The sequence below is a fragment of the Drosophila nasuta genome, chromosome 3, assembly GCF_023558535.2.
Source record: "Drosophila nasuta strain 15112-1781.00 chromosome 3, ASM2355853v1, whole genome shotgun sequence".
Taxonomy (NCBI): domain Eukaryota; kingdom Metazoa; phylum Arthropoda; class Insecta; order Diptera; family Drosophilidae; genus Drosophila; species Drosophila nasuta.
Window position 1 is genome coordinate 36292224 of NC_083457.1, and position 23211 is coordinate 36315434.

The window sequence follows — 23211 nt, forward strand, 5'->3', positions numbered from 1 at the left end:
CTGGCTGACTGCCTGGATCTGTATCCTTTGCCATGTGAATGAATGTTGAATGAGCAGCAATTCAAGTGTGCAAAACATACAAACAAAGAAGGCCACGAGCGTCAAGCTGAGCGGGAAGCAGACTCAACAGCAACAACAGCAACAACATCAGCTGCCACAGCAACAACATCAGCAACATCGGCAGCCACAGCATCAGTTGCAACCTGTGAAGCTTCTGTCTGCCTGTCTCTGCTCTGCTTTGCTGTCTGTCGCCTTGTCGATTTCCGGTTTCGATTTCATTTTCTCGTTGCTTTTCTCACCTTTCCGTTTTTCTTTTTTTGTTTTATATTTTTTGTTCGCCCAGCTCTAGCCAAATGTTGTCTTAAAAGTTTGCCAGAACATGCATATACAAGTATATATACACATATATCTATTTAGATGTACTCGTGTGCTTGTCTATTTTTTATTTCGTTTTCTATTTTGCTTTTTCTGCGCATTTGTTTTGTTTATTTAGCAACGCAAATTGTATCCCTTTGTCTAGTTCGATTTCTATTTCAGCTTTTCTATTTTTCTCTGTCTCTCTCTCTCTGGTTGTCTGTGGGAAAGTAAAACTTTTTGGCAGTTGTGGAGTGAAAAAGTGAGAGCCGAGTTAGATGTGATTGCTGCCAGCTCAGCTTTGGCTGATTTCCTTAAAAGAAATGCAGCTTTTAATATTTGCTTCAAAATAATATTTTACCTTAAATAAAGAAAAGGAAAACAATTAATTTCACACAACTATTCAATGATGATTTTTAATTTTTAGAATCCTTTTCAAATTTAAATTTAAATAAAATATATTTTATCTATTTTGCAAGAAGTTTATTACTGTTTGAAGAAAAAAACAATATTAAAAACTCTACTTCTTTATTTGAATTGTAGAATTTTTGTTAAATTTCGAATTTAAATTCCTTCATGTTTATTAATTTTCTAAGAATATAATTAATGTTTTAAAGATTCTTATTACAGTTTATAATTTGCTGCAGTTTCTCAATTTAATTTAATTGAGAAAAAAGCTAGAATCAATTACATATATTTTAATTGATTAAAAATAAATTTTAATGCTTTGATTTTCTTTTCTTGAAATATATTTAATAATTTTCTCAACGACTTGTATTACTGTTATTACTATTATTTTCTTTAGTTTTCGTCTTTTCATGTTCGACAGCAAATAGTTGCTTCATCATATAAATGAGTGCACATATAACAAATTGGCGGCTATTTAAGCCAAACAATGCTGCAACAACTTTTTGGGCTATTTAAACTAATAACCGCTTAACAATTTACCGACTACTTGAGCAACTGGGCCAAGGAGTCTGCGGCGGATCCGAAACCGGAGTCTGAGTCTGTCTGACTGTCCTGCAAATGTTATGAGGAAGGAGGATGAGAACTTTCAGCAAATGGCAAATTTATGGCCGCAAAACGGCCAAATTTACGCTAGTCACGATTTTGTAATTTGCAATTGTTGTTGTTTTTGTTATGTTGTTGTTTGTGGTTGTTATTGTAGTTATTGTTGTTCTGCTTGTTGTTATTTGACCAAATGCTCGGACAGGCGAAGAGAAAATGAGCCAAAACTTGATGTAAAAGGTAATAAAAAAGACGCCGAAAAATGATTAAACATAAAAATGCTGCACATATCAAAATGGGCAGTGAACACACACATTCACACACACACACACACACACACGCACACACATTGGGCTCATTAATGTGAATGCGTTGAAACATGCTGGCAATTACTCATTTTACGATGATCGCACAATGGCCAACGGGGCGTATACGTAACGCAACGCAACGCAACGGTCACGTGAATTGCCCAAATGGCTTTAATAAGCGCAGAACGCAACGCAACGCAACGCTTGCCGATTGTCATTGTCTGTTGTCTGTTGTCCGTTGTCCGCTGTCCATTGTCCGTTGTCTCATGTCTGTGTTGTCTGTTGTCCGCAGCAGGAGCAGCAGCAACAACGAAATGAATAATGTGGATTTAATGTCCTTAATATCCGAGGCAGCCACAAAAGGAAGCAGAAGGCGAACCGACACCGAAACCGAAACCAAAACTCAACCTTAAGCGACACTTTTTGCTTAGCATTCGCTCAGCACTCTGTCTTTATCTGCCTTCCAGCTGCTCTACCCTTTTGCTGAAGGGTGTTTAAGCTTAATAAATGTGTAGGACTGAAAATGTTTGAATGAATTCTTGTAAATAATTAAAGATTATGGGGTAGTTTTTAAAGTCAATAAGTGTTTCAACTATAAAGACTTTGCTTAACATTTAAAATTCAATCCAAAGCTTACACAAGTTTCAAACGCTTTAATGTATGTGCTTGGAGCTTTGAGATTTTTAGTAAAGCTTAAAGCTTTCTGGTTGTTAGTCTTCGTTATTTATGATTGAAATGTAAGCTCATTAATGAAATAATATATTAATAATACAATTATAGCAATCACAATATACATTATAAAAATATATCTAAATTGAAATATCTTAATTTTACACAAAATTGCATGATAACTTTTGTGAGCTTTATTTATTTATAAGTAAATTGTAAAAGCACATAAGCAAAGTAGTTTAAATATCAATGAAGCTGTGTTGATTGCCAGTTAAATGAGTTTCTCTTTCCGTTAAACCATTATAATAAAAGTGTATTTAAGAGTCGTCCTTGGCCTTGCTCCCAAATAGCTTTCAGTTTGTTGTAGTAAATTAGGCAACACTTAAAGCAGCTGTGAGACAAAGTCTTAGCACAGAACACACAAAATACACAAACACACACACATACACACACATTGCGACACAGCCAAATAAACACACAGGAAGTTTGAATTTAATGGCATAGTCGCCGAATCTGTCGTCTCTCTCTCTCTTTCTCTCTCCTTCTGTTGCCCAGCTGCCCACAATTTTTTGCGTTGTTGTGGGCGTGGCGATTTCTGGGGTCCGGAAGTGCGCGCTTAAGTGCTCATTATGTTTAGTTAATGCCGCTATTTATTAGAAAATCTAATGGGTTTTTATCTCGTCGTCGTCGACGTCGACGTCGTTGTCGTGGAAAACTTAACAGCAAGTTTTGCTTTCAGTTTTTGTCTCCCATAAAAATGATATTTGTGTGTCATTTATTTGGTTATTTGTTGATTTATGTTCCGATCATTTGTTATACAACATTCTCAAGAGCAATTTGTAGCAGGCATTAGAAGTGGGCAACTTGTGGTTTTTGCATAATTTAAATTTATGCACTTTATTAGACAAATGGCGTGGAATTCGAAGGTCTCGCCAACATCTTCACTTCATCCTTCCTTCCTAAAAAGGGGGTTGTTTGTCTTGAAGTGGGAGTTGAAGTTCATGTTCAAGTCTATTGGCCGCGCATGTTGTAAATGATTGGCGCATAAATAAATATTAATGGCGGGTAACGGCGCACATTGTTTAGGTTTATGAATCTAAAATTTCGTTAAGCACAGCTTAAGGGTTGAGGCCAGAAGAAAGAAGACTTTGATTGTGAATACAAATCAGGATTAGCCGACAACTGAATTATTATTGCACTTAAAGGTATGATTGGGTTTAAAGAGTGGAATTTGTTTAATATGTTCAACAATGATTTAAAAAGCGTACTTTAATTTTAGTATTAAATCTATCATCTACATTATATTTGATGTGTATTCACCAGGAAATATGAAACTATTATTATTTATTTTCAGATGTTAGTTTAACATTTCTCTAATTCTTTTAATCAATATTTGACATCTATTTAACAATAAGTGCAAAGCAACTTTATATGTCCAAACATAGCAGCGATCAATTGGCAAAATGTCAATTTCTAGTTTACGCAAATTCAACTAAAAATCACTATTTATCTGTATAAATCAAATAGAGTGACACTTTGCCTGGTGGCAAGCATAACTCATAGTAAAATCTGCTAAAATCACATGAAATTCTTTCAGAGCTCACAGTTTGATGCGTTGCACAATTACAATTTTTGGAATTTGCATTTTTCCAATAAAATTATTGCGAATGTTGGCAAGCGCATTCATGAATTATATTCATGAATATTGTTGTTTACATACAGAGAGAAATGCATTTAAAAATCTTGTTTATTTGTATACAGGCAAAAGCCAGACACAATTCGTAATTGTTTACGCCTAATCTATCTAGCAAGGTCTTTGCATGCAAAATTAGGTCATAAAGTGACAGAGACACAGATTGAACGACACAGAGAAAGAGAGAGAGAGACTGAGAGAGAATAAAGAACGCAGATAATTGGATAGTCAAATTGATGCACAGTTTGACATTCAGACAGTATACTACGGATTTGGATTTGTTGGCAGCTAATGGCGTGGAGTGGCTCCGACCACCGCCTGTCCATAAATCAAACCACAGACATATTAGCCAGCCCCCCGAAAAACGAATCCCAAAAACAAAAACAAAAACAAAAACAAAAACAAGGCACCAGTAAACGAAAAAATGAAATGAAAAGAAAAACTGCAGTGCACATAGTAAAATTGTAAGCCAAAAAGCCAAATTGACTGAGTGATTGCCCAACTGTTTGACAGCCGCATCACCAGCAACATCTGAGGCCGATGCCAACAACCGGAAGCTGGGGAGTGTCCCCCAGCATTCTAGCAACGCCCAGCCTAATGTCCTATGCACGCGTTGAATAATGCGATGGCGACAGGGGACAGGCAACAACAGTGACTAGAAATGGGGTTTGGTATAAGCACAAATTCTAGACGAAAGAAAATCCAGAAGGAAGTATGACAAACAAATTGGCAACTGGGCGAATGATTAATATGATGTATGTATATGGTATATTCGTATATATATGTATGATATATGTGGTATATTTGGTATATATGGTATATTTGGTATGTATGGTCTATATCTATATCTATATCTATATCTATATCTATATCTATATCTATATCTATATCTATATCTATATCTATATCTATATCTATATCTATATCTATATCTATATCTATATCTATATCTATATCTATATCTATATCTATATCTATATCTATATCTATATCTATATCTATATCTATATCTATATCTATATCTATATCTATATCTATATCTATATCTATATCTATATCTATATCTATATCTATATCTATATCTATATCTATATCTATATCTATATCTATATCTATATCTATATCTATATCTATATCTATATCTATATCTATATCTATATCTATATCTATATCTATATCTATATCTATATCTATATCTATATCTATATCTATATCTATATCTATATCTATATCTATATCTATATCTATATCTATATCTATATCTATATCTATATCTATATCTATATCTATATCTATATCTATATCTATATCTATATCTATATCTATATCTATATCTATATCTATATCTATATCTATATCTATATCTATATCTATATCTATATCTATATCTATATCTATATCTATATCTATATCTATATCTATATCTATATCTATATCTATATCTATATCTATATCTATATCTATATCTATATCTATATCTATATCTATATCTATATCTATATCTATATCTATATCTATATCTATATCTATATCTATATCTATATCTATATCTATATCTATATCTATATCTATATCTATATCTATATCTATATCTATATCTATATCTATATCTATATCTATATCTATATCTATATCTATATCTATATCTATATCTATATCTATATCTATATCTATATCTATATCTATATCTATATCTATATCTATATCTATATCTATATCTATATCTATATCTATATCTATATCTATATCTATATCTATATCTATATCTATCACCTCTTAAATCCCTTCGCTAGATGGCGCCACTTAATCATTCTCACAGCATGCAAAGACACGAACTCCAAACAACCGCTGAGACGAAATCCGCAACACAAAATAAATCTCATGTCTTGGGCGCAAAACTTTTCACCGCATAGACGTCGACATAGACATCGAGTCCGGCAGAATTTCAGTTAGTTGGAGATGGGGAATACGCCGTAATACGTCGCACGCTTTTGTGTGCAGCTGTCAGGTGTCAAAGTGTTGCAGTCAATGAGCTTTCTATTTTTTTAGCAATTTTTTTTGTGGCCACCTTCTCACTTGCCAGCTCACGTTTTTTGGGCTTTTGGCTGCCCAATGATGACGATAAAGACGATAGCATCTTCTACTCCAAAAAGTAGCAGCAGCTGTCCTTTATCGCCATTTTCTCGCAGCTTCTTTTTGCTTTAGCTGCCTGCCTCTACTTTTTCTCTCTTTCCGGAACAATCCTGGCCAACAATCCATAAACGAACAAATTGCCTGAAAATCAATTTCGTTGGCCCCGTCGGCAGCATAACAGCAAAAGCAAAAGCAACAACAACAGCAATGATGGCGGCGGCTACTTTTGTATCAAGTTTTCTTGCTCAGCTCACTTTGGCTTTTCTTCTTTGTGTGGCTTTGTGCTAAGGCGTTTTTCCTTTTTATTTGCGGTGGCATCTTGGCATTGGCATAAGTAGCTGGCTTTATGTGTACGTCGAACTGTTGAAATTTATGCACATGTTTTGCCCATCCGCTTTGCTAGTTTGCCGATCTGTCTGCTGTCTTTCTGTCTCTCTCTAACTTTATGCATGTCTCGCTCTCTTTTTGTTGAGGTGTGAGAGCTGAGTGTGCCCTTCAAATGTGTCTGGTCCTTGGCCATAAACTACAGTCAAAACTAGTTTGATGCCTGACAGCTTTTGGGTGTTGCAAAGTCAAACGCTGTCTGCGAATAAGCGTTGCTTTAAGTTCGGGATTGTTTCAGCCACTTGGCTACTTTGTAAACTTTACATAGTGGCTTATTTTGCCAGATTTTCAATTGCATTTTTTCTGAATTATTTCATAGCATTACAAGTTATTGTTTGATATAAATGAAATTCAACTAAAAAATGTGGTTCATTCTTCGACAGTTGTCAAAATATATAAATAACATCAATAATTTTTAATTGATTTTAGTCTTCAAGCTATATGCTTTTTATAACTAATAAATGACAATTTAGTGATAAAATGCTAAGATTGTATATATACTAAGTGCTTACATAAAGTAAGTTTCTACGTAATTTTTTCTTTTTAACTTTATATCAAAATTAGTTTCTATAAATACATTAAAATTATGTATATTTAATATAGGTTTAAGTTACACATTTCATTAAGTTTTTATTAACTTAATCGCAATATCCTTTTTCTAAATTAAATAATAATAAAGTCATTGAATAACAATTTCAAAGTCTTTAAGTAACTAGAATTTTCATTCGCAGAACTTTGACTTTAATGTTTTCTAAGAAGACTTCATAATATGCTTTTTTTAATTTTTATTACTCAACACACCTTTCTTTTACTGACTTTGCCATTGCTCTGCACTTGAAGTTATCATTACTCATGGCCGGGCAATTAAGCGCTGTCATTTCAGTTTTGAAGACAATCAAGCTGGCAAGCTATGAATCAAGTTGCAGCTGCTTAGCGATTAAGCTCTAAATGTCACTTAAATGTCATTCGACTTCACGTGGATGTGACTCTGGAGAGATTGCAGCAGAGAATACAGCTTGGCCTAGACTTTATGTTTAGTGTTCAGTTTTCACTGTTGTCAGGTTGTTGGCTGTCGGTTGTCAGTTGTCAGTTGTTGGTGTGTATAAAAGGTGAGCCAAAGGTGTGCAATTATCGGCACTTAAGCATGCCAAACAGTCGGCACGTCTCTGGTCTGGTTCAGTTGCTATTCCGCTGACCAGGTGTCCTAGTGTCCAGGTGTCCTGTTGTCCGCTGGAGCGGAAGCTTTTGCCCTGGGAGTGTTCGGGAAGGAGTCGGAATCGTTGGCATAATTTAGCTGGCAGCCATCAGAGCGCAGCTTCATTTCCTGCTGCTTCAAATGCAACTGAGCGTACATAATTAATTATTTGTGCAACTGCATGTGAGTGTGTCTCGATGTACATACATGTGTGCGTGTGTGTGCTTTGTGTGTGATTGTGTTTGGCAATACGATTTACTTTTCTCGCACAAACACAGTGAACTAACTCCCTTTACTCTCTCACTACTTCTCTGTTCCTCTGCTGCGGTCAATTAACAAATGTTTGTGGTCAGAATTGCATACAAATTGAATGACTTGGCTTCTACACTGATTAACTGACTGATTGATTGATTGATCAATCGATTAGATACTCAGTCTGCCTTGTCTGTTCTGCCTCAAAAATTAATCACTTTCACATTAGCTGCATGTCTGGCATTTCAATTACGACACCAAATTTAAATTACATGCAATTTTCTATTACTGCAACGACATTATTTTGAACAAAGAAATAATCATTGTTAATAATGAGATGAAATTTAATGACAATGGGAGTAAACTTACATTAAGTTATCTTAAATTTAAATTGTATATATGTAGATAATTATGTGTATGTTTATCAAAAACAACAAAAACATTTTCAAATGTAATCTAAAACAGGTATGAAAACTACAACTACAAAGTATGCTCGACTGCGAGATTCTCGCTACCCATTTTGAATAAAAGCCAACGAGTCTGGTATTATTCCTATAATAACCATGTTAAAATACCGCAAAAATACAAAAATAAACCAAATGCTTTTGTTTTTGGTATATTGGTATAGTATATTCAGTATATTTATATAATATAGTATATTGTAGAATATGCTATAGATTGCAAAATATACCAGATTGTCACTTAATGTACTAATGCTCATGAAGAGATTTATTATGCACTTAAAATATAATAAAATATAGTAATTTTAATTTAGATTCCATAATCTCTACTATGTAAATATTCTACATGTCTTAAAACATTTTAATCAAGTGCAAGTTATGTGTAGCTTTCATTTTTTGAAAAACCCAGAAGCTGTTTCTGTATATTCGACTTCTGGGGCTTTGCAGATGATGACAAATTGTGAGCAAAGGATGTTTTATCCCTTCACTTGAGTACACATAAAATATGCGCCATTGGGCAACTGTCTTACAAGTTGCAATTAATGCGTCTGTATGCCTTGGATTGTCCTTTGCACATAAAATTTTGCGGCACATACGTGACCATAATTACAAAACAGGCAAAACTGACCGTAAAACACACAAACCAAGAGATACAGAAAAAGTGAGCGGGAATGAAGGATGGAGGTAGAGTGAGAAAAAACCATAAAAAAGTAGTCGAATCTGAAGTGGAAACAAACCGCAAAGACACTGAGGCTGAAGGCGACATAAACAACGAAATGGCGCAATGCAGAAAAGAAATGAAGGAGAGCGAGAGCGAGGGAGAGGCAAAGAATAACTGAGATGCCTCTGACTCCTGCGCTGAATCGAAGGCCAAGACGTAGTGCGAGATGCATATAAAAATGCAGGCAGTGGCTATATAAAATGAGGGATAACAAGGATTTACATTAATTCAGTGGCGACATCGTAAAATGAACGAAGACAGCAGCCACGTTGGGCGCCATACAAAGTTGTGGGCCCCCAACGTGCGACGGGAGTCAAGTGAAAAGTTTTTTAATTGAAAACTAGTCGAGGCTACGCCAGCTGTCATCGTGTACTCCCAAGGAGAGTTACGTATTTGGTGGGAGGGTGAAGTAAAAGCAGGCGTGGTCTATGACCCGAGCAATTAATCAAATGTTGCTATGATAAACTTCAAACGTTACGACGCCCACATGCTTTCTAGGATTCGCACTCGCTCGTATCGTGTGTTCGGGGGGCAATACAAAACCGCATTCATTTATTAAATTTCTCAGCTGGCAAAAGCGTCAGAACGACAGCCATCAATCAAAGCTCGAGTGGTTTTTTGGCCCCTTTTTGCCTCGGCCTTAAAGTCGTTGGCCCAAGCCAAAAACACGCAAATATTTTCAATTTAATAAGTGCTGGTCGTTTTACCATCGCTTTGCCAGCAATGATGTCTCATCGATTTTTTTGCATTGTTGTTGTTGTTGTTGTTCCAGTCTGAAGTCTGAAAATCTCAAAGATGTTGCCAAAACCGAGAAACCGGACGTTTTCTTCTCCGCCCACCTCTCTCTAAGTACAACCCCCTTGGGTCGACTGTCCGACACTCCACTCAAGTGTCACTTGGCATTCAAAGCTTTGGCACGTCCACTGACTTTTTTTCTCGCACTGTGCGTAGCACAATCTCATTGCTTTGCTGCCATTCTTACGCTTCTGTCTCTATCTAAACAAGACGAGACACTTTAAAAACGTTGCCAACTGCACTGAGAAAATCAAATAGATCAGCAAACACTTAACTTAATGAATGAGCTGTAAAAGCATTATTAAATAAATATTATCAAATAGAAATCTATATTTTATTTGTACAATTTTAAATGTTTCTATTTAATTCCAACTGCTTCAATAACTTCCTCACACTTTATTTCTCACAGTGCATTGTTTGCATGCTTTTAGGCGCAAAATGCCCGAGCAAATGGTTTCATCTGATTTGTTGTTGTGTCCGCGTGAAAACTTGACAAAATTGATGTTACAGATTTTGTTTACTTGTCTCCATCTCCATCTCCATTCTCTGTCTCGTCTCGTCTCGTTGCTGATGATTTCTTTTTGGCCAAAGGCAACACGCCTATTCAATGGCATTGTAATTTTTACAGTTTGTTTAGATCTTGTCGACTTGATAGGAATTTGCTTTTTTATGTTTACAAATTGTGTGACTGATGATGATGATGAAAGTTGACAATAAGTTTGGCCAGCAACATATTGTAAACGGTTGCTAAACTCTGACAAGATGCATAATTAATAACATAAGGGTGGAAGTCACGGGAAAAGTTAAAGAAAAACAAAAAGTTAAGTAAAGGTTGCCTGAGGAAAACAAGAAAGGTTTCAAAATAAAAAAAAAGGAATGGAAAGTATTGATTTAACTTTTATTTATGTTTTGTACAATATAAACAATAAAATCATAATAATTGTAGCTAATAGTAATGGGACGTTTACAAACTTTATTCTGTTTTTAAAGTAAAGTAAAATATTATGTATTTTCAAGCTGTTTAATATACTTCCAAGATGTAGTGCAAATCATAAAACTTGGAAAAATTTCTCATCTGGAACAAGTAAAACTTGAACTTTCAATAAAGTGCAGCAGTTCAATATAGAAGTAAATTATAGTGTAGTTGTTTGGTGATGATAGTTGCGCTCAATCTCTTAGCGCTGTTTGCACAAGCAGAAGGCGAAAGAAGATGGAAAAATCTCAATTTTGTGGTATCCACTTAAAGGATGCCCACTTCAATTGCACCTTGTTGGTTCTTCACTTCGCCCATTTTAATTTCATTTTCCTCATTGCATTTTCTTTCTGTGCAAACTTTTTTGGCCACTCTTCCACCTCTCGGATCTCCACTTCCCCATTCCCCGCTCTCGCTCTGTGTACTGACAAAACACAAACGAGGCAAAAGTTTAATTTTCGTGGTTACTTTGGCTCGAAAACTTGCGGCGTATTTCATTTGTAAATAGCGCAAAATGGCAACAGGATATTGATGCAGCCTCGAGCAGCAGCGGAGAGGAGGAGGATGAGAGTAGAGAAGAAGGAGAAGGAGAAAGAGAAGTGGCAGCAGCTGCATCCTTTGGACCATTGTCTGTCTATTGTCTGGTCCAGCTGCTGTAGCTACTTCGCTTCGCTTCTTCGGCTTCTCCATCTTCAGTAACTTTTCGTTTGCTCGTTTTCGTTCTCAGTCTTGTTCTGTAGCTCTCTCTAATGTGTCCGGACTCTGCTAGTTGGCAACTTTTCATTAAACACACCTTAAGGCAGCGCAAATGGCGCAAACTTTGTCCTAGGCGAGCAGGACACATGTGTCCTTTCTTGCGTTCCCCCCTTTTTTGTTTGTTATATATATTTTTCTTCTCTTTTTTTTTTGTTCGTTTGTTGCCCCACTAAAGTAACTCAAAAGAAATTCTTTTCTTTACAGCAAGGTATTCGGAGGATTCCCCTTCGCTCCCCTTTCGCTTGAGACTCTCACTCATCTGTCCCAGTCTATGGCTTGGTATTTGCCTTTGGCTCGCACTGCAAATAAAAGCGGAAATGAAAATTGTATGACTTCAAGCTCTCTCTCTCTTCCTCATACCAAGTTCCTTGACTCAAGAGCCACTCTGCTACTCACAGCCTCGAAATAAGTTAAAGCAGCTAGTTTTAGCTCCCTTTTAGCCCGCTCAACGTGTCGCCCTTTGTTGCCTGTTACATTTCATTTGTGTCACGTCGTTTTCCCTTTGACAATTTTGCAGCAGCAGCGGGCAAAAAATTAAAAAAAATTGCTCTAAATAGTTGCGAATGTTATTACATAGCTGCCTTCCCTTTTTTCCAAGACACTGTTACTTGCATTTTTCCTGCAAGCATGTGGCGATTTGTATCATCGTCGGAGTTTTCGCTTTCCTTTCAAGCTTTGCTCAATTGGCCATTGATGAAAGCAGCGTGGCATTCTTTGTAGTAAAAGAAATACACTCTCCCATAGAAGTGCAGAGAAATACACAAGTATATCAATATCTGTTTCATTCAATCAACACATGTATTCATTCCGAATGAAACCCTTACGAGTGCTTCAATACTTATTCCATATCACTTGCAACTATTGCTCACTCTGCATTGAAAACTGAATTGAGTTTCGCATAAAAAACTGAGCATGGAAATTGGTTAGGTCTTTCTTTAAATGAAACTAAAGGGATGATTGTTTGAAAATGAAGTTAAGCTTTAGAATATATTTGCTTTCAATTTGGACTTTCTTTAACTAGACTTTAGGAATATAAATATAAAAATTTACTTGTTGTATATAATCATGTATGTAATCTTGGTTGTGTTGATAATCTTTGATTATTTAATATGTGGAATTTTTGACAATATATGAAGTAGTATAGTTTGATTAAACACTAATAAAACAGCTTCGTGGTGACGACTAACTTAATTAATAAGAAAATGGGTTGGAAGAAATTGCACTTAAAAGTATCTTAAGTAATATTCTTCTAAATACTTTCTATTTCAATCTATTAAAAATAAAAGAGACAAAAAAATGCGGATTGGAATGCTTTGATATATGCTATTATATATGTATAAACAAACGTCAATTACTTTTAAGTAAAATTTTGTTTGCATTGATGAAATATTTGAACAATTTATTTTATTTAAAATGTGTGCTTAGAAATAATTATCGCCATGTTTATTAATTATGAATGTCTAGCAATTATTTCGCGTTCGTGTTAGGGTATGATTGATAACAGCTTGACGATTGATTGATGAACAACAAAATGTTTGGCACTGTCAAGATTAGATCTTAACGAAATATACCTAAGGATTTCTATATGCAATACATTCAGCAGCTGGTTCGTCAAAAATATATTTAATATGCGTCCAAAGATGATTGATGAACGAATCGATTTTGATTTGGCAAAATAGAGCAAAGTTATCTTTAAAACGAAATCATTTTGGGAAATTCTCTGTACACGCTATAAATAACCTTGGTAGTGAACTTTAGCAACATCAAAGTGCATGTCTAATGCAATCTTGGCTAATAAATCCCAAATCTCTAGAGACAAAATGGGGAATGAGTGGGCAGACGGACAGATAGGCTTACCCCAAAAGCCGAGGGAGAGTTGTCTAATTGAACTGTGGCATGTGTTTTAGTTGCTACCTGCCCCAAAAGCTGGCCAAAAAAAAAAAATGAGTCTAACTCCATTGAATGTGCGGCCCATTAATAGAGCATTAGCGCTAATAACTCTGATGACATGCAATGTCGAGTCTGCCTTCGTCTATCCCCGAAACTATTCAAAGAGCAATTCATCTCGCTGCTTGCCTCATTGGGCAGCAGCACACAAAAAAAAGAGAAGCTGCTAAAGGGAAAATCTGCTGATAATCGGCTTATAGTTTTCGTTGTGGCCAATTTCTTTAGCCTGGGCATAATTTTCCGCACACACGCGCTTCTCATGAAACACCAAAAAGAAAAGCAAAACGTAAGCATGTAATCATTATTTTCAATAGTGCAAACAAAAGAAGAGGAATATACAGAAGCTGGAAGCGGGGAGCGTGTCGGAAAGTAGCATAAGAAAGCATAATGAACCCTAAATAAAAGTGCGCGCACATCGAAACTTTGACTTGAACTTTTCCACGCTTAACACTTTTCCGCAACAATTTATCGTTCTTGTCGTTCGACGGAAGTGTTTGGCATTGCCAAAAGATAATGCTACCAGAGCAGCCGAAGCTGCAGCAGCATCCGAAGGACCAAGTTTTTTGAGACCCGGCAAATCCTTGGCGGCCTTCTTAGAGCCTGCTATAGACAAGCCATGGAGAGAGTAAGGAGAGTAAAGAAAACTTGCCACGCAGCTTGCATTTCAAACAGAAAACTATCGCCAAGTTGTGGGTGCTCTCTCGCACTCCGTCTCGCTCTCACTCGCTGCCTTCTGCTTTTGGGAAATCAGTGAAAATTCGTAAACGAAACCGCCATATTATTTCGACATTGATTACAAATGGCACGAGCTGCTGTTATATTTGCTAGCGACAACTTTCGAGCAGCGCGTAAGTTAAATTTAATGTGACAATGGATTTGCTTTCTTCTATTTTTATCAGCTGGTTAATATTTCCGCTGCCAAAGCAAAGTTTTCCCAGCTCGTGCTTTTGTGGTTAACGATTAGAAGAAAATAGCAAAATTTGTTAAACCAAATCGTAGCATACTCAAATTTAAGTAAAGTGCAAAAGTAATTGCTTTTAGTTGCAATAGAAATCTCATCATTTCCACTTGATCAATTCAGGTTGAATGACATTACGCATACGCCACCTGCAACGCAAAAGTAAATGTAAAGTTCAAAGCGTCGAGTTCAAAGCGAGTGACTAACACAATTGGATTGACGTTGCTATCAAAGGCTAAGCTACCAGCTAGACGTATAACCCTTTGCACACAAAAAAGAGAAGGAACAAAGGCAAAGCACATGATTTGCACTGCATAAAAATTGACTTAAAATAAAGTGTGCGCCAACGTCTTGAGACACAATCAGCACAAATCAAATATGTAAGTGCTGCGCAAGTAATCCAAAGAGAGAACGAGAGCAAGTTGAAATGGACTTTCTCTTTCCCCATTTGTGGCGAAAATTTCGCTGTGATTTCGCTGCCCATGTTGACGTATAAATAAATAAAAACGTCAGGCGAAAAAAAGACGAGCCCAGAAGTCATCTAATAAAAGACATTCAAACCAAGTCAATGCTTGAGGGCAACAGGCGGCCAATATGCCACAGCCTTCCGAAAGGGGCGTGGCTGCAAAGCCAAACGAATACGAAGAAGAAGCGCCAACGCGTAAAAGCGTTTATTACTATAAATATTAAAATGGGATTATCAAACAAACGTACTTCAGGTTTTTATTACATTCAAGCTAAGGATGCCGCACTTCAGACTCGCTTCGCTCTCCCTCTTTCTCACTCTCCCTCTCTGCTTTTCTCTGGAGATTAAATGGGTGGAGTTGGAATTGGAGTTGGTGCCCGGGGCTCATTCGCAACGTTAACTGCAGGGTTGCAATTTCGTGTGTTGACTTTGCCGTCACTTTGACTTTTTGGCTGCACTGGCACGTAATGCCAAAGTTTTTTATACGGCCTGAAGTGCGAGTGAGAAGAAGAGAGGCAAGAGTGCAGAGAGAGAGAAAGCACGAGATTTACTTATGAAATATAAATTTGACTTGCCTTTTTCCCTTTCTCTGTTCTCTGTTCTCGCTCTGTTCTGCGCATTCTATTGTAGCGAGTTTTCTTTTTGCTGGGCTCCTCAATAGTTGCGCTCGCTTGTTATTTATGCTCGCGCGCGCGTTAATCTTCAAATGGAGGTGGCGGCCAGCTAGCCAGACAGCCATCCAGCCAGCTAGCCAGCCAGCCAGTGTTGGGTAACTGCACAATTTATGTGGATGCCGCGCGCGCGTCGAGGTTAAAAATTATGTTGCATAGCTTCTCTCGCCTCTCGTTCATTCTCTTTGCTCGCTGCAGACACACTCAAGTGCAGCTGCAGCGGCAACATCACAAAGTGTGATTAAGGTTTGTACATATTTGAAGTGGGGCCAAATGCAGCTGGGCGGATGCAGATAAATTGCAAACGAGATAGATGCAAAGCTCAAGTTACAGCTGCAGCTTCTCTTAGTGAGAGAAGAAAGCGTCTTTCTTCTTGGACAGTGTTAATGTGCTAGCTAGCGAAAGAAATAAGGCATGTGCTCTCTATTCCTCTTTTTTTGTATGTTAACCTGAGGCTAATCAAGAGAAATTTGTTTGGCAATAAGCAGAAAATATTGCTGTGGGTTAAGCAGCAAATAGTAGGAAGCTAAACGCTTTCAGAACTTTACAGCTTACTTGCATGAATTTGCAATATTATGCAGTATTTTATATGCGCCTTTTGAAATGCTGATGCACATTTTGCAGTTCAAGGAGCAGCATATTTAAACAGTAATAAGCCAAAGCTGAAACTCGAATATCAATACATTCTATGCATAGTATTATATTTGCTAATGTTAGTTTGGGAGTTTCAAAGATAGAAATATCACTATTTGGATTGGACTTGTATATGGGTTGTGGTATTCAATTCAACGTAAGTTGCCATTTAGGAAAAGAAAAACTGGTTTTATTAAATAAAAATATATTGAAATATGAATCAATTAAGTTGGAAGTGTGTCACTTAGGTAATATAAGAAGATTTAGCAATTCGTCAGCAAACTATGCAGATAGAAATCATTTTAAATATTTTCTTAAGAGCTTTTCTGATAGCTATCGCAATTATGTTAGACATTAATTTGAATTTCCATAATATATTAAATTTGTTTGTTTTTTTTTAAATGCTGTCAACTGTATGTAAATCTCATAAATCTTAGAAATGAATAGTTGAGTCTTATTATTTAATTATGTAACTCACTTAGCATGCTTTGCTTACTGTTCCATGTATATAATATATAATATATCCGTATTCAGTATTTCTTTTTATTTCTGATACGAGCATTTTATTATTGTAGGACGGAAAAGAAAATAAATTTATAATCCATATTCATTCTTACTAAATTTTAATTGAATACAAAATGCTTTTGACCCAGCTTTATTTCAAATTAGTAACACTTTTTTTAAATCTTTTTGTTGACAAAATGCCGTACATTAATTCGGGCAATTGCACCTACGCAGATAATGTTCAGCTGAATTTTGTATGCGATGCCAAATTAACCAAAACAATGTGGCATCGTTGGAGTGATAATAGAGTCAGCAAATCGGAGGAATACGCTGTGTGGGAGAGTTCGAAGGAAAAGGATGCGGTTGTACTTGTCTCATTCAAGAAATCCAAGCTGTTTGACTACAAAACCATTAAAATGGACTCACTGCATTACAAGATATTTGGTGTCGAAAATGGCAAAGATGTTGAAATCGAATTGAAGGATGGCAACACGAATTGCTTTGCCTTTGGCGTACGCTATGTAAGCGATCTAAGAAACCATTGTCTGGACCTCGACTACAATCCAGATGATATTGTTGCATATCCCATAATCCACTATTCCAAGCCAATATTGAACTTCTTCCAACCGAAAGGTTATGCAAATGGGCATGTGTGATTTATTTTCATGTTGCTATTGCAACTTGTATTTTGGGATTAGTTGAATTATTAATATTCCCATTCAGAGTGAGACAAAATAATTTATTCTTCGAAATTGACAAATAGAGCAAACATTATTGATGCTTTATTAATATCCTATATATGTATATAAAATCATAAATAAATTAATAAATAATGCAATGCAATCAATTTAAATGAGATTTGGATGAAATAAGAATGAAACGTACAAATGCTTTTGAAATGAATTTTTGGTTTTTCATCCTTTCTTATAATATTGATCATATACATTTATATCTTAGTGGCCGTAAAGTGTGCATAACAGCCACACTGTGATTTCATTATTTGATATATATAAATTCATTTTCCTCGTTTAATGCTTACATATACAACAAATATTTAAACAAATGCAGAAAAATACAAATTCAAATACTTTTCTTCTATATTCCACTGTTTCGCTCCAATTTGTTGCCGATAAGCGAGAAGCACTTGCACATAACCTAAAACAATAAATGTTATTACGTCATTATTTAATTGCAGAGTACATAATAAACAATTATGAAAAGAAATGCATACAAATACAAATTTAACTATTATGAACACATTATCATCATTAAGCATGTGTATAAAGCACTATTTTTAGAAATAATAGAAATTATTTAAACAACATTTTATTTGCTATTTTCAACCAATCTATCAAGCAACTAATATGCTTTTGTTTCCCATACAAAACAGTTCTTTCAGAGCCATATTAAAGCTTATTAAAGATATTTAATAGAGCTGGTACTGCACCTTGTTCATAGCATCTGTTTGACGCTCCCACTCTTAAAGAAAAATACAAGAATTTATAAAAAGCGCACAATTTTGTGTACTTCTTTTTATTCACTATCAACCAAATAGGTCACTTCTTTCTTCCATATAAAACAGTTCCTTCAAAGCCATATTAAAGCTCATTTAAAACATTTAATAGAGCTGGCAATTCGCTTCATTTTTAGCATTTATTTAAAGCACACACTCTTTATTTTATTTGATATTTCTTGTCATCTACTAACCAACTATGCCATTTTTATCATTCATCTAAAACAGTTCCTTCAAAACCATATTAAAGCTCATTAAAGACATTTAATTGAGTTGGCAATTCACCTTGTTTTTAGCATTTGTTTAAAGCACCAATGCTAGGCAATATAAGTGCAATCAAAAAAGCGAATGAATACAACTTAGAAATAAAAACCAACGTCTGAGTTGGATCCGTTGTATTCAGTCAAAATGATATACTTTTTTAGTGCTCTGCCTGCCACTCGAATGTTGAGTGCAACCCAAAACAGCAGACACACAGTTAATGTTAACCTTTATTTCGTTTTTAATGATATTTTGTTGGGTGTACGTCTGTGTGTCTATGTGTGTGTGTGTGTTTTTATGTGGCCAGCAATTCCCTTAGCAATTAGAGCAACAAAAGCCCACAACAAATGTCAGTTTATGGCCTAAACAATAAACTCAAACTCAAGCCAGAGTTGGCACATTTTAGCCAACTCAATTTAAAACTGAGCCACGTGACAACACTCGAACGCTCGAAGCAGCTTTGAAAACACACACACACAGAAACATTTGCCCTGCCATGCCAAGCTGGTTGCTAACATATGCAAGCCGCAAAGGACACACACGCAGGCCACGTGTCCTATGCCGCACCTTGGCGCACACACACATGGTAACAAATTGACCTTGACTAAATAATTGAGATAAAAAAGAAAATAAACATGGACGAAAAAAAAAGAACAAATTTACTTAACCACGAAGCCAGAGAGAGAGAGAGAGAGAAAGCAGAGATGTTGAGTGCAGAATGTTCTGCTGACCAGCGTTAGATAAAAGATAAAAACACTCGCAGAGCAGCAGAGAACAGAACACACACGCCAGAGAGAAAACCAGCAAGAAAAGTTTTTAATTTTAACACATGCGAAAAGTTTTCGGGACATGAAAAGCGCTGAGCGCTAAGCGTCGACGACAACGACACACGAAATAAACGGAATAACTTATTTTCGTTGGGGAATTAAGGCAATTTGTAGCATACTTTTTTCTGGGCTGGGCAATGCCACCAGAATACTCTGCTGATGCAAGCGACAACAACAACAGCAGAAGCAGGAACAGCGGCAGCTTTATGTTTCAAGAAACAACCGAAATGGACATCACAAATTAATTTCACGTACGCACACGATATACAGAAACAAAAGTGTTGCATACTTCTAGGCATTGCTTTTGGATATACCTGAAATAAAGTTGCCGAGCGGCATGAGAGTGATAATTGGTAGAGTCTTTAAATAAATCAATAAATAAATTGATGCATTTTTTATTATGAGATAGAAGCTGAGAAGTTTAAAAGATTATTTACTCACTTTTCACTTTTTTATATCTCACGGAAGCCTCAAGTAAATAATATTTTATTTTTTGTATTTTTTAAGATATTAAAAGAAATATTAAATAAAAAAAAAACAATATTTGCAACTAAAGAAAAAAGTCTTAATTTTTTTCGGACTATGAAAACTCTTGAACTTTATAAACCTAACTTTCTAAGCAACTCTTACTATATACATATATTGAAATATACATTTGTGCAGAATTCAATATATTATGCATTACTTTGTTTTTTGATTTGTTGAGCTTAATACTTTTTAGAATTATTGAAATCTAGCGAATCTAACTTAACTGCGAAAGAAACTAATCTTAAATGAACTATACTTTCTTTAAGTAAGTATAAATCTGTTAAGTATTACTTATTGAGAAACATCAGCACTTATTTATCCTAAATTACAATTGTCTTAAAATTTCTTTATCATTATTTCTTCTTTTCCTTATTCAACTTAATATATTTTAATATGGATTGTTTTGTGGAAGACTCTGGGCATTCTGAGGACTCACTTATTGTCCGTTTTTTATTATGTAACATTTTAGACAGCAGCTAAGCACTTTGGCGCCACATTTTGAGGGGGTGGCTGGGTCCGGTTTGCTGCTCTCCTTGACCGCAAACAATACAATTGTTTGTACATGTGTGTGTGTGTGGGTATTCATTCTATGCTTTTCCTACTACACATCAGAGTGTATTATGTGTGCACTATGTTGCGTGTGTGTCGTGTAGCTGCCTCATTTTGCTGCTCGTTTTAATTTAAAGCATAGTTTCAGGCGCACCTCCAACCACAACAACTCTCTCACACACACCCAGAACCCAACATTCACCTCTTTAGCATTGCCGTGAGCTGGCTGCATTTTCATTTTCAATTTAATTTTTATATAAAATGCAGGCACTCTAATTTAGTTTACATTCGCCAACGGCGTTCATTTCGTTCGTGTTTGCTGACCATTTAAATTTAATCAGTTTCTTGTGTAAAAATCATTTTAATTGTTGTTCAACGCATTAAAAATTTTGTTTCGAAATGTTGTCGTTGTTTTTGTGTCGTGCCTGCTTAATGCTGTTGCACTTTTCATTGCTTGATTGCATCAAAACGAGGCATAATCATTTCCCAGGTTATTTTTACTTTTTGCTGCCATTGATTAAAAACATCTGATAAACATGTGTGATTAATGTTTCCAAAAAGATTTATGCTTCCACTTGAGGGCAATTAATCTAAAGCGATAAGATTTCTAGATACAAAAAACAGAGGGGAAAACTTTTTGCTGAGTTGCCAACGATTAATTAATTAATATTATGTTTTAATTAGTTTTAGCGTACTTTAATTATGTAAGACATTGATTAAAGAAAAAGCGAAAGTTGTTTTTCAAAAATGAAGAATGAGAATCAGTTTTAAGAACATTTAAAGAATATTGTAAGTTTCTCTTTTTTAATTTGTTGCAAGTATGAAAGTCAAGAAGGCTTTGGCTCGTGTCGCTCGAGCGTATTTAAAAGCCCCTTAATTTGCATTTGGAAGCAGCGAAATATATCAAGGGCAAATATTGCTTGGCTCTTCACAATTTGGCAGCGCGCCCAAGTTGCCACAGTTTGTGGCAACCTTCAAAAAAGCGAACACCATCCAATCGAGCAACCTTCTTTCTAACAAGCAGAAAATCCTTTTCAAAGGAGTCGAACCAAAACGCAGTATTTTCTTTTTTTATGTGCTTTGATGAATATGCGAATTGGGTGCGCTTTTATTTTACACACTAGTTGGTGGGTGTAGGAGGGTGTTGGGGGTGACTAGGCAGGAAGGGGAAACCAAAAAACGAGGCGCAAATGTGCAGCCAAAACGGACACAGGATATGACTTTGAGCCACTTCCGGCACCACACATGTATACACTTATACACAAGAAACATGGCCGACGGCCACGCCCTCGAACACAGCTAAAGGGGGGAGGGGAGTTTGGGGGTATGAACTGCAAATTTATATGGCAAAGCGCTCAAGGCTATTTACACGACTGTTAGACACATTTAAATAAAGTAACGACCACTGCAATGGGACACTTCAATTGTCCTTCGCACTTGATATGCGACAACAAAATGGAAACTCTAACTAAACTTCGATGGCAATAGGGAATTATTAAAATAGATAATTAATATTTATTTGAATTTGATCAGATTGAAGACTGAACGTTTTATTATTATTTTATTAAATTAGCGAATTTTCAACGAGATGAAACAGAGCTACTAAGGCCTTCAGGTTAAACTGAAATTCGTTTCAAACTTACTTTATTATAATGGTTTATACTTATGTATATATACATACATACATACTTACAATTTAAAGTTAGATAAAGGATATTTATAGCTTTTTTAATACGAAATTTAAATCTTTATAACAAATGTGTTGGTTATAAACATAAACACCAGTTAATTAAATTTAAAGAGATTAAACAAAATCGTGAACTTAAAATTTGGTTAAGAAATACTTTCTAGTTTTAAATTGTATATCCACCTCCATTTTGACTGTTTGTCTAATCAAAAAAGTAACTTCTTCTTGGAGTTAACTGTCTGCTTATACATATGTAGGTAAACTATCTATTTGTTCGCCGATTGTTTGGGCTTGCACTACAATTACAAATAGTAGTCGGTTTATGGACGAACTCCACCTACGCCATTATTTAGCAATTCATGTTGTTCTTGCTGTTATTTTGTTTTGCAACGAGTTGGCCTTAGCTTTGGGATTGCACTGGCACTTCCGGATTTGCTAGTCCTCTTTCTATTACAAGTGCTGTCCCGCTGTTCTATGTTCGCTCTTCTCTCCGTTTGTGTGTCTGCCTTTTGTTGCCAATTGCACAAAGTTTCTCTTTTTTATTGCTTTTGAATGCTATCTAATTTGGCGAGCACATGCAAAAATTTGACTGGAAACGCCTAGCAGAAGAAGAAGTGGAACTAGTAGAAGTTGCAGCTAACGAAATCGATTCGTAGTTGTGCGACTCTATTGTGGCCCTGTGGCATTTAGTTACTCGCTTTTTCGCTTCAGGTTTTTCCCCATTTTCTTCTTCGTTTTTTTTTGTGGGCGTGACGAGGAAAAAGTTTCTCGACTGATTTCAATGCACGCGTGTTTGAGCTTAGCAGATGCTTTTATGGGCGTGTCTATTGCCAATTTGCCAATTTAATCAGCTTAGCGAAACGCCGCAAAGTATGCTACGAAAAAAGAACGCCAACGGAAAATTTTCTCTTAAACTTTAATAAACATTTGTCCGCTTAACGCGTGTTTGTTTTGTGTGCGTGTGT

At 35.8% G+C, this 23211-nt stretch overlaps 2 protein-coding genes across 2 annotated transcripts in view; both read left to right on the plus strand.

The window, feature by feature from the left end:
• The window catches only part of LOC132794519 (hemicentin-1), a 232894-nt gene that overhangs the window by 15674 nt on the left and 194009 nt on the right, over positions 1-23211 (plus strand). The gene's annotated exons all lie outside the window — the stretch shown is intronic.
• On the plus strand, positions 17079-17537 carry LOC132788209 (uncharacterized). Its single transcript, XM_060795541.1, has one exon. It carries the CDS (start codon positions 17079-17081, stop codon positions 17535-17537), a length of 459 nt encoding a protein of 152 aa, XP_060651524.1.

Excerpts from the sequence above, each read along its gene's own strand:
- LOC132788209 (XM_060795541.1), top strand. The coding sequence starts at position 17,079 with ATGCCGTACATTAATTCGGGCAATTGCACCTACGCAGATAATGTTCAG.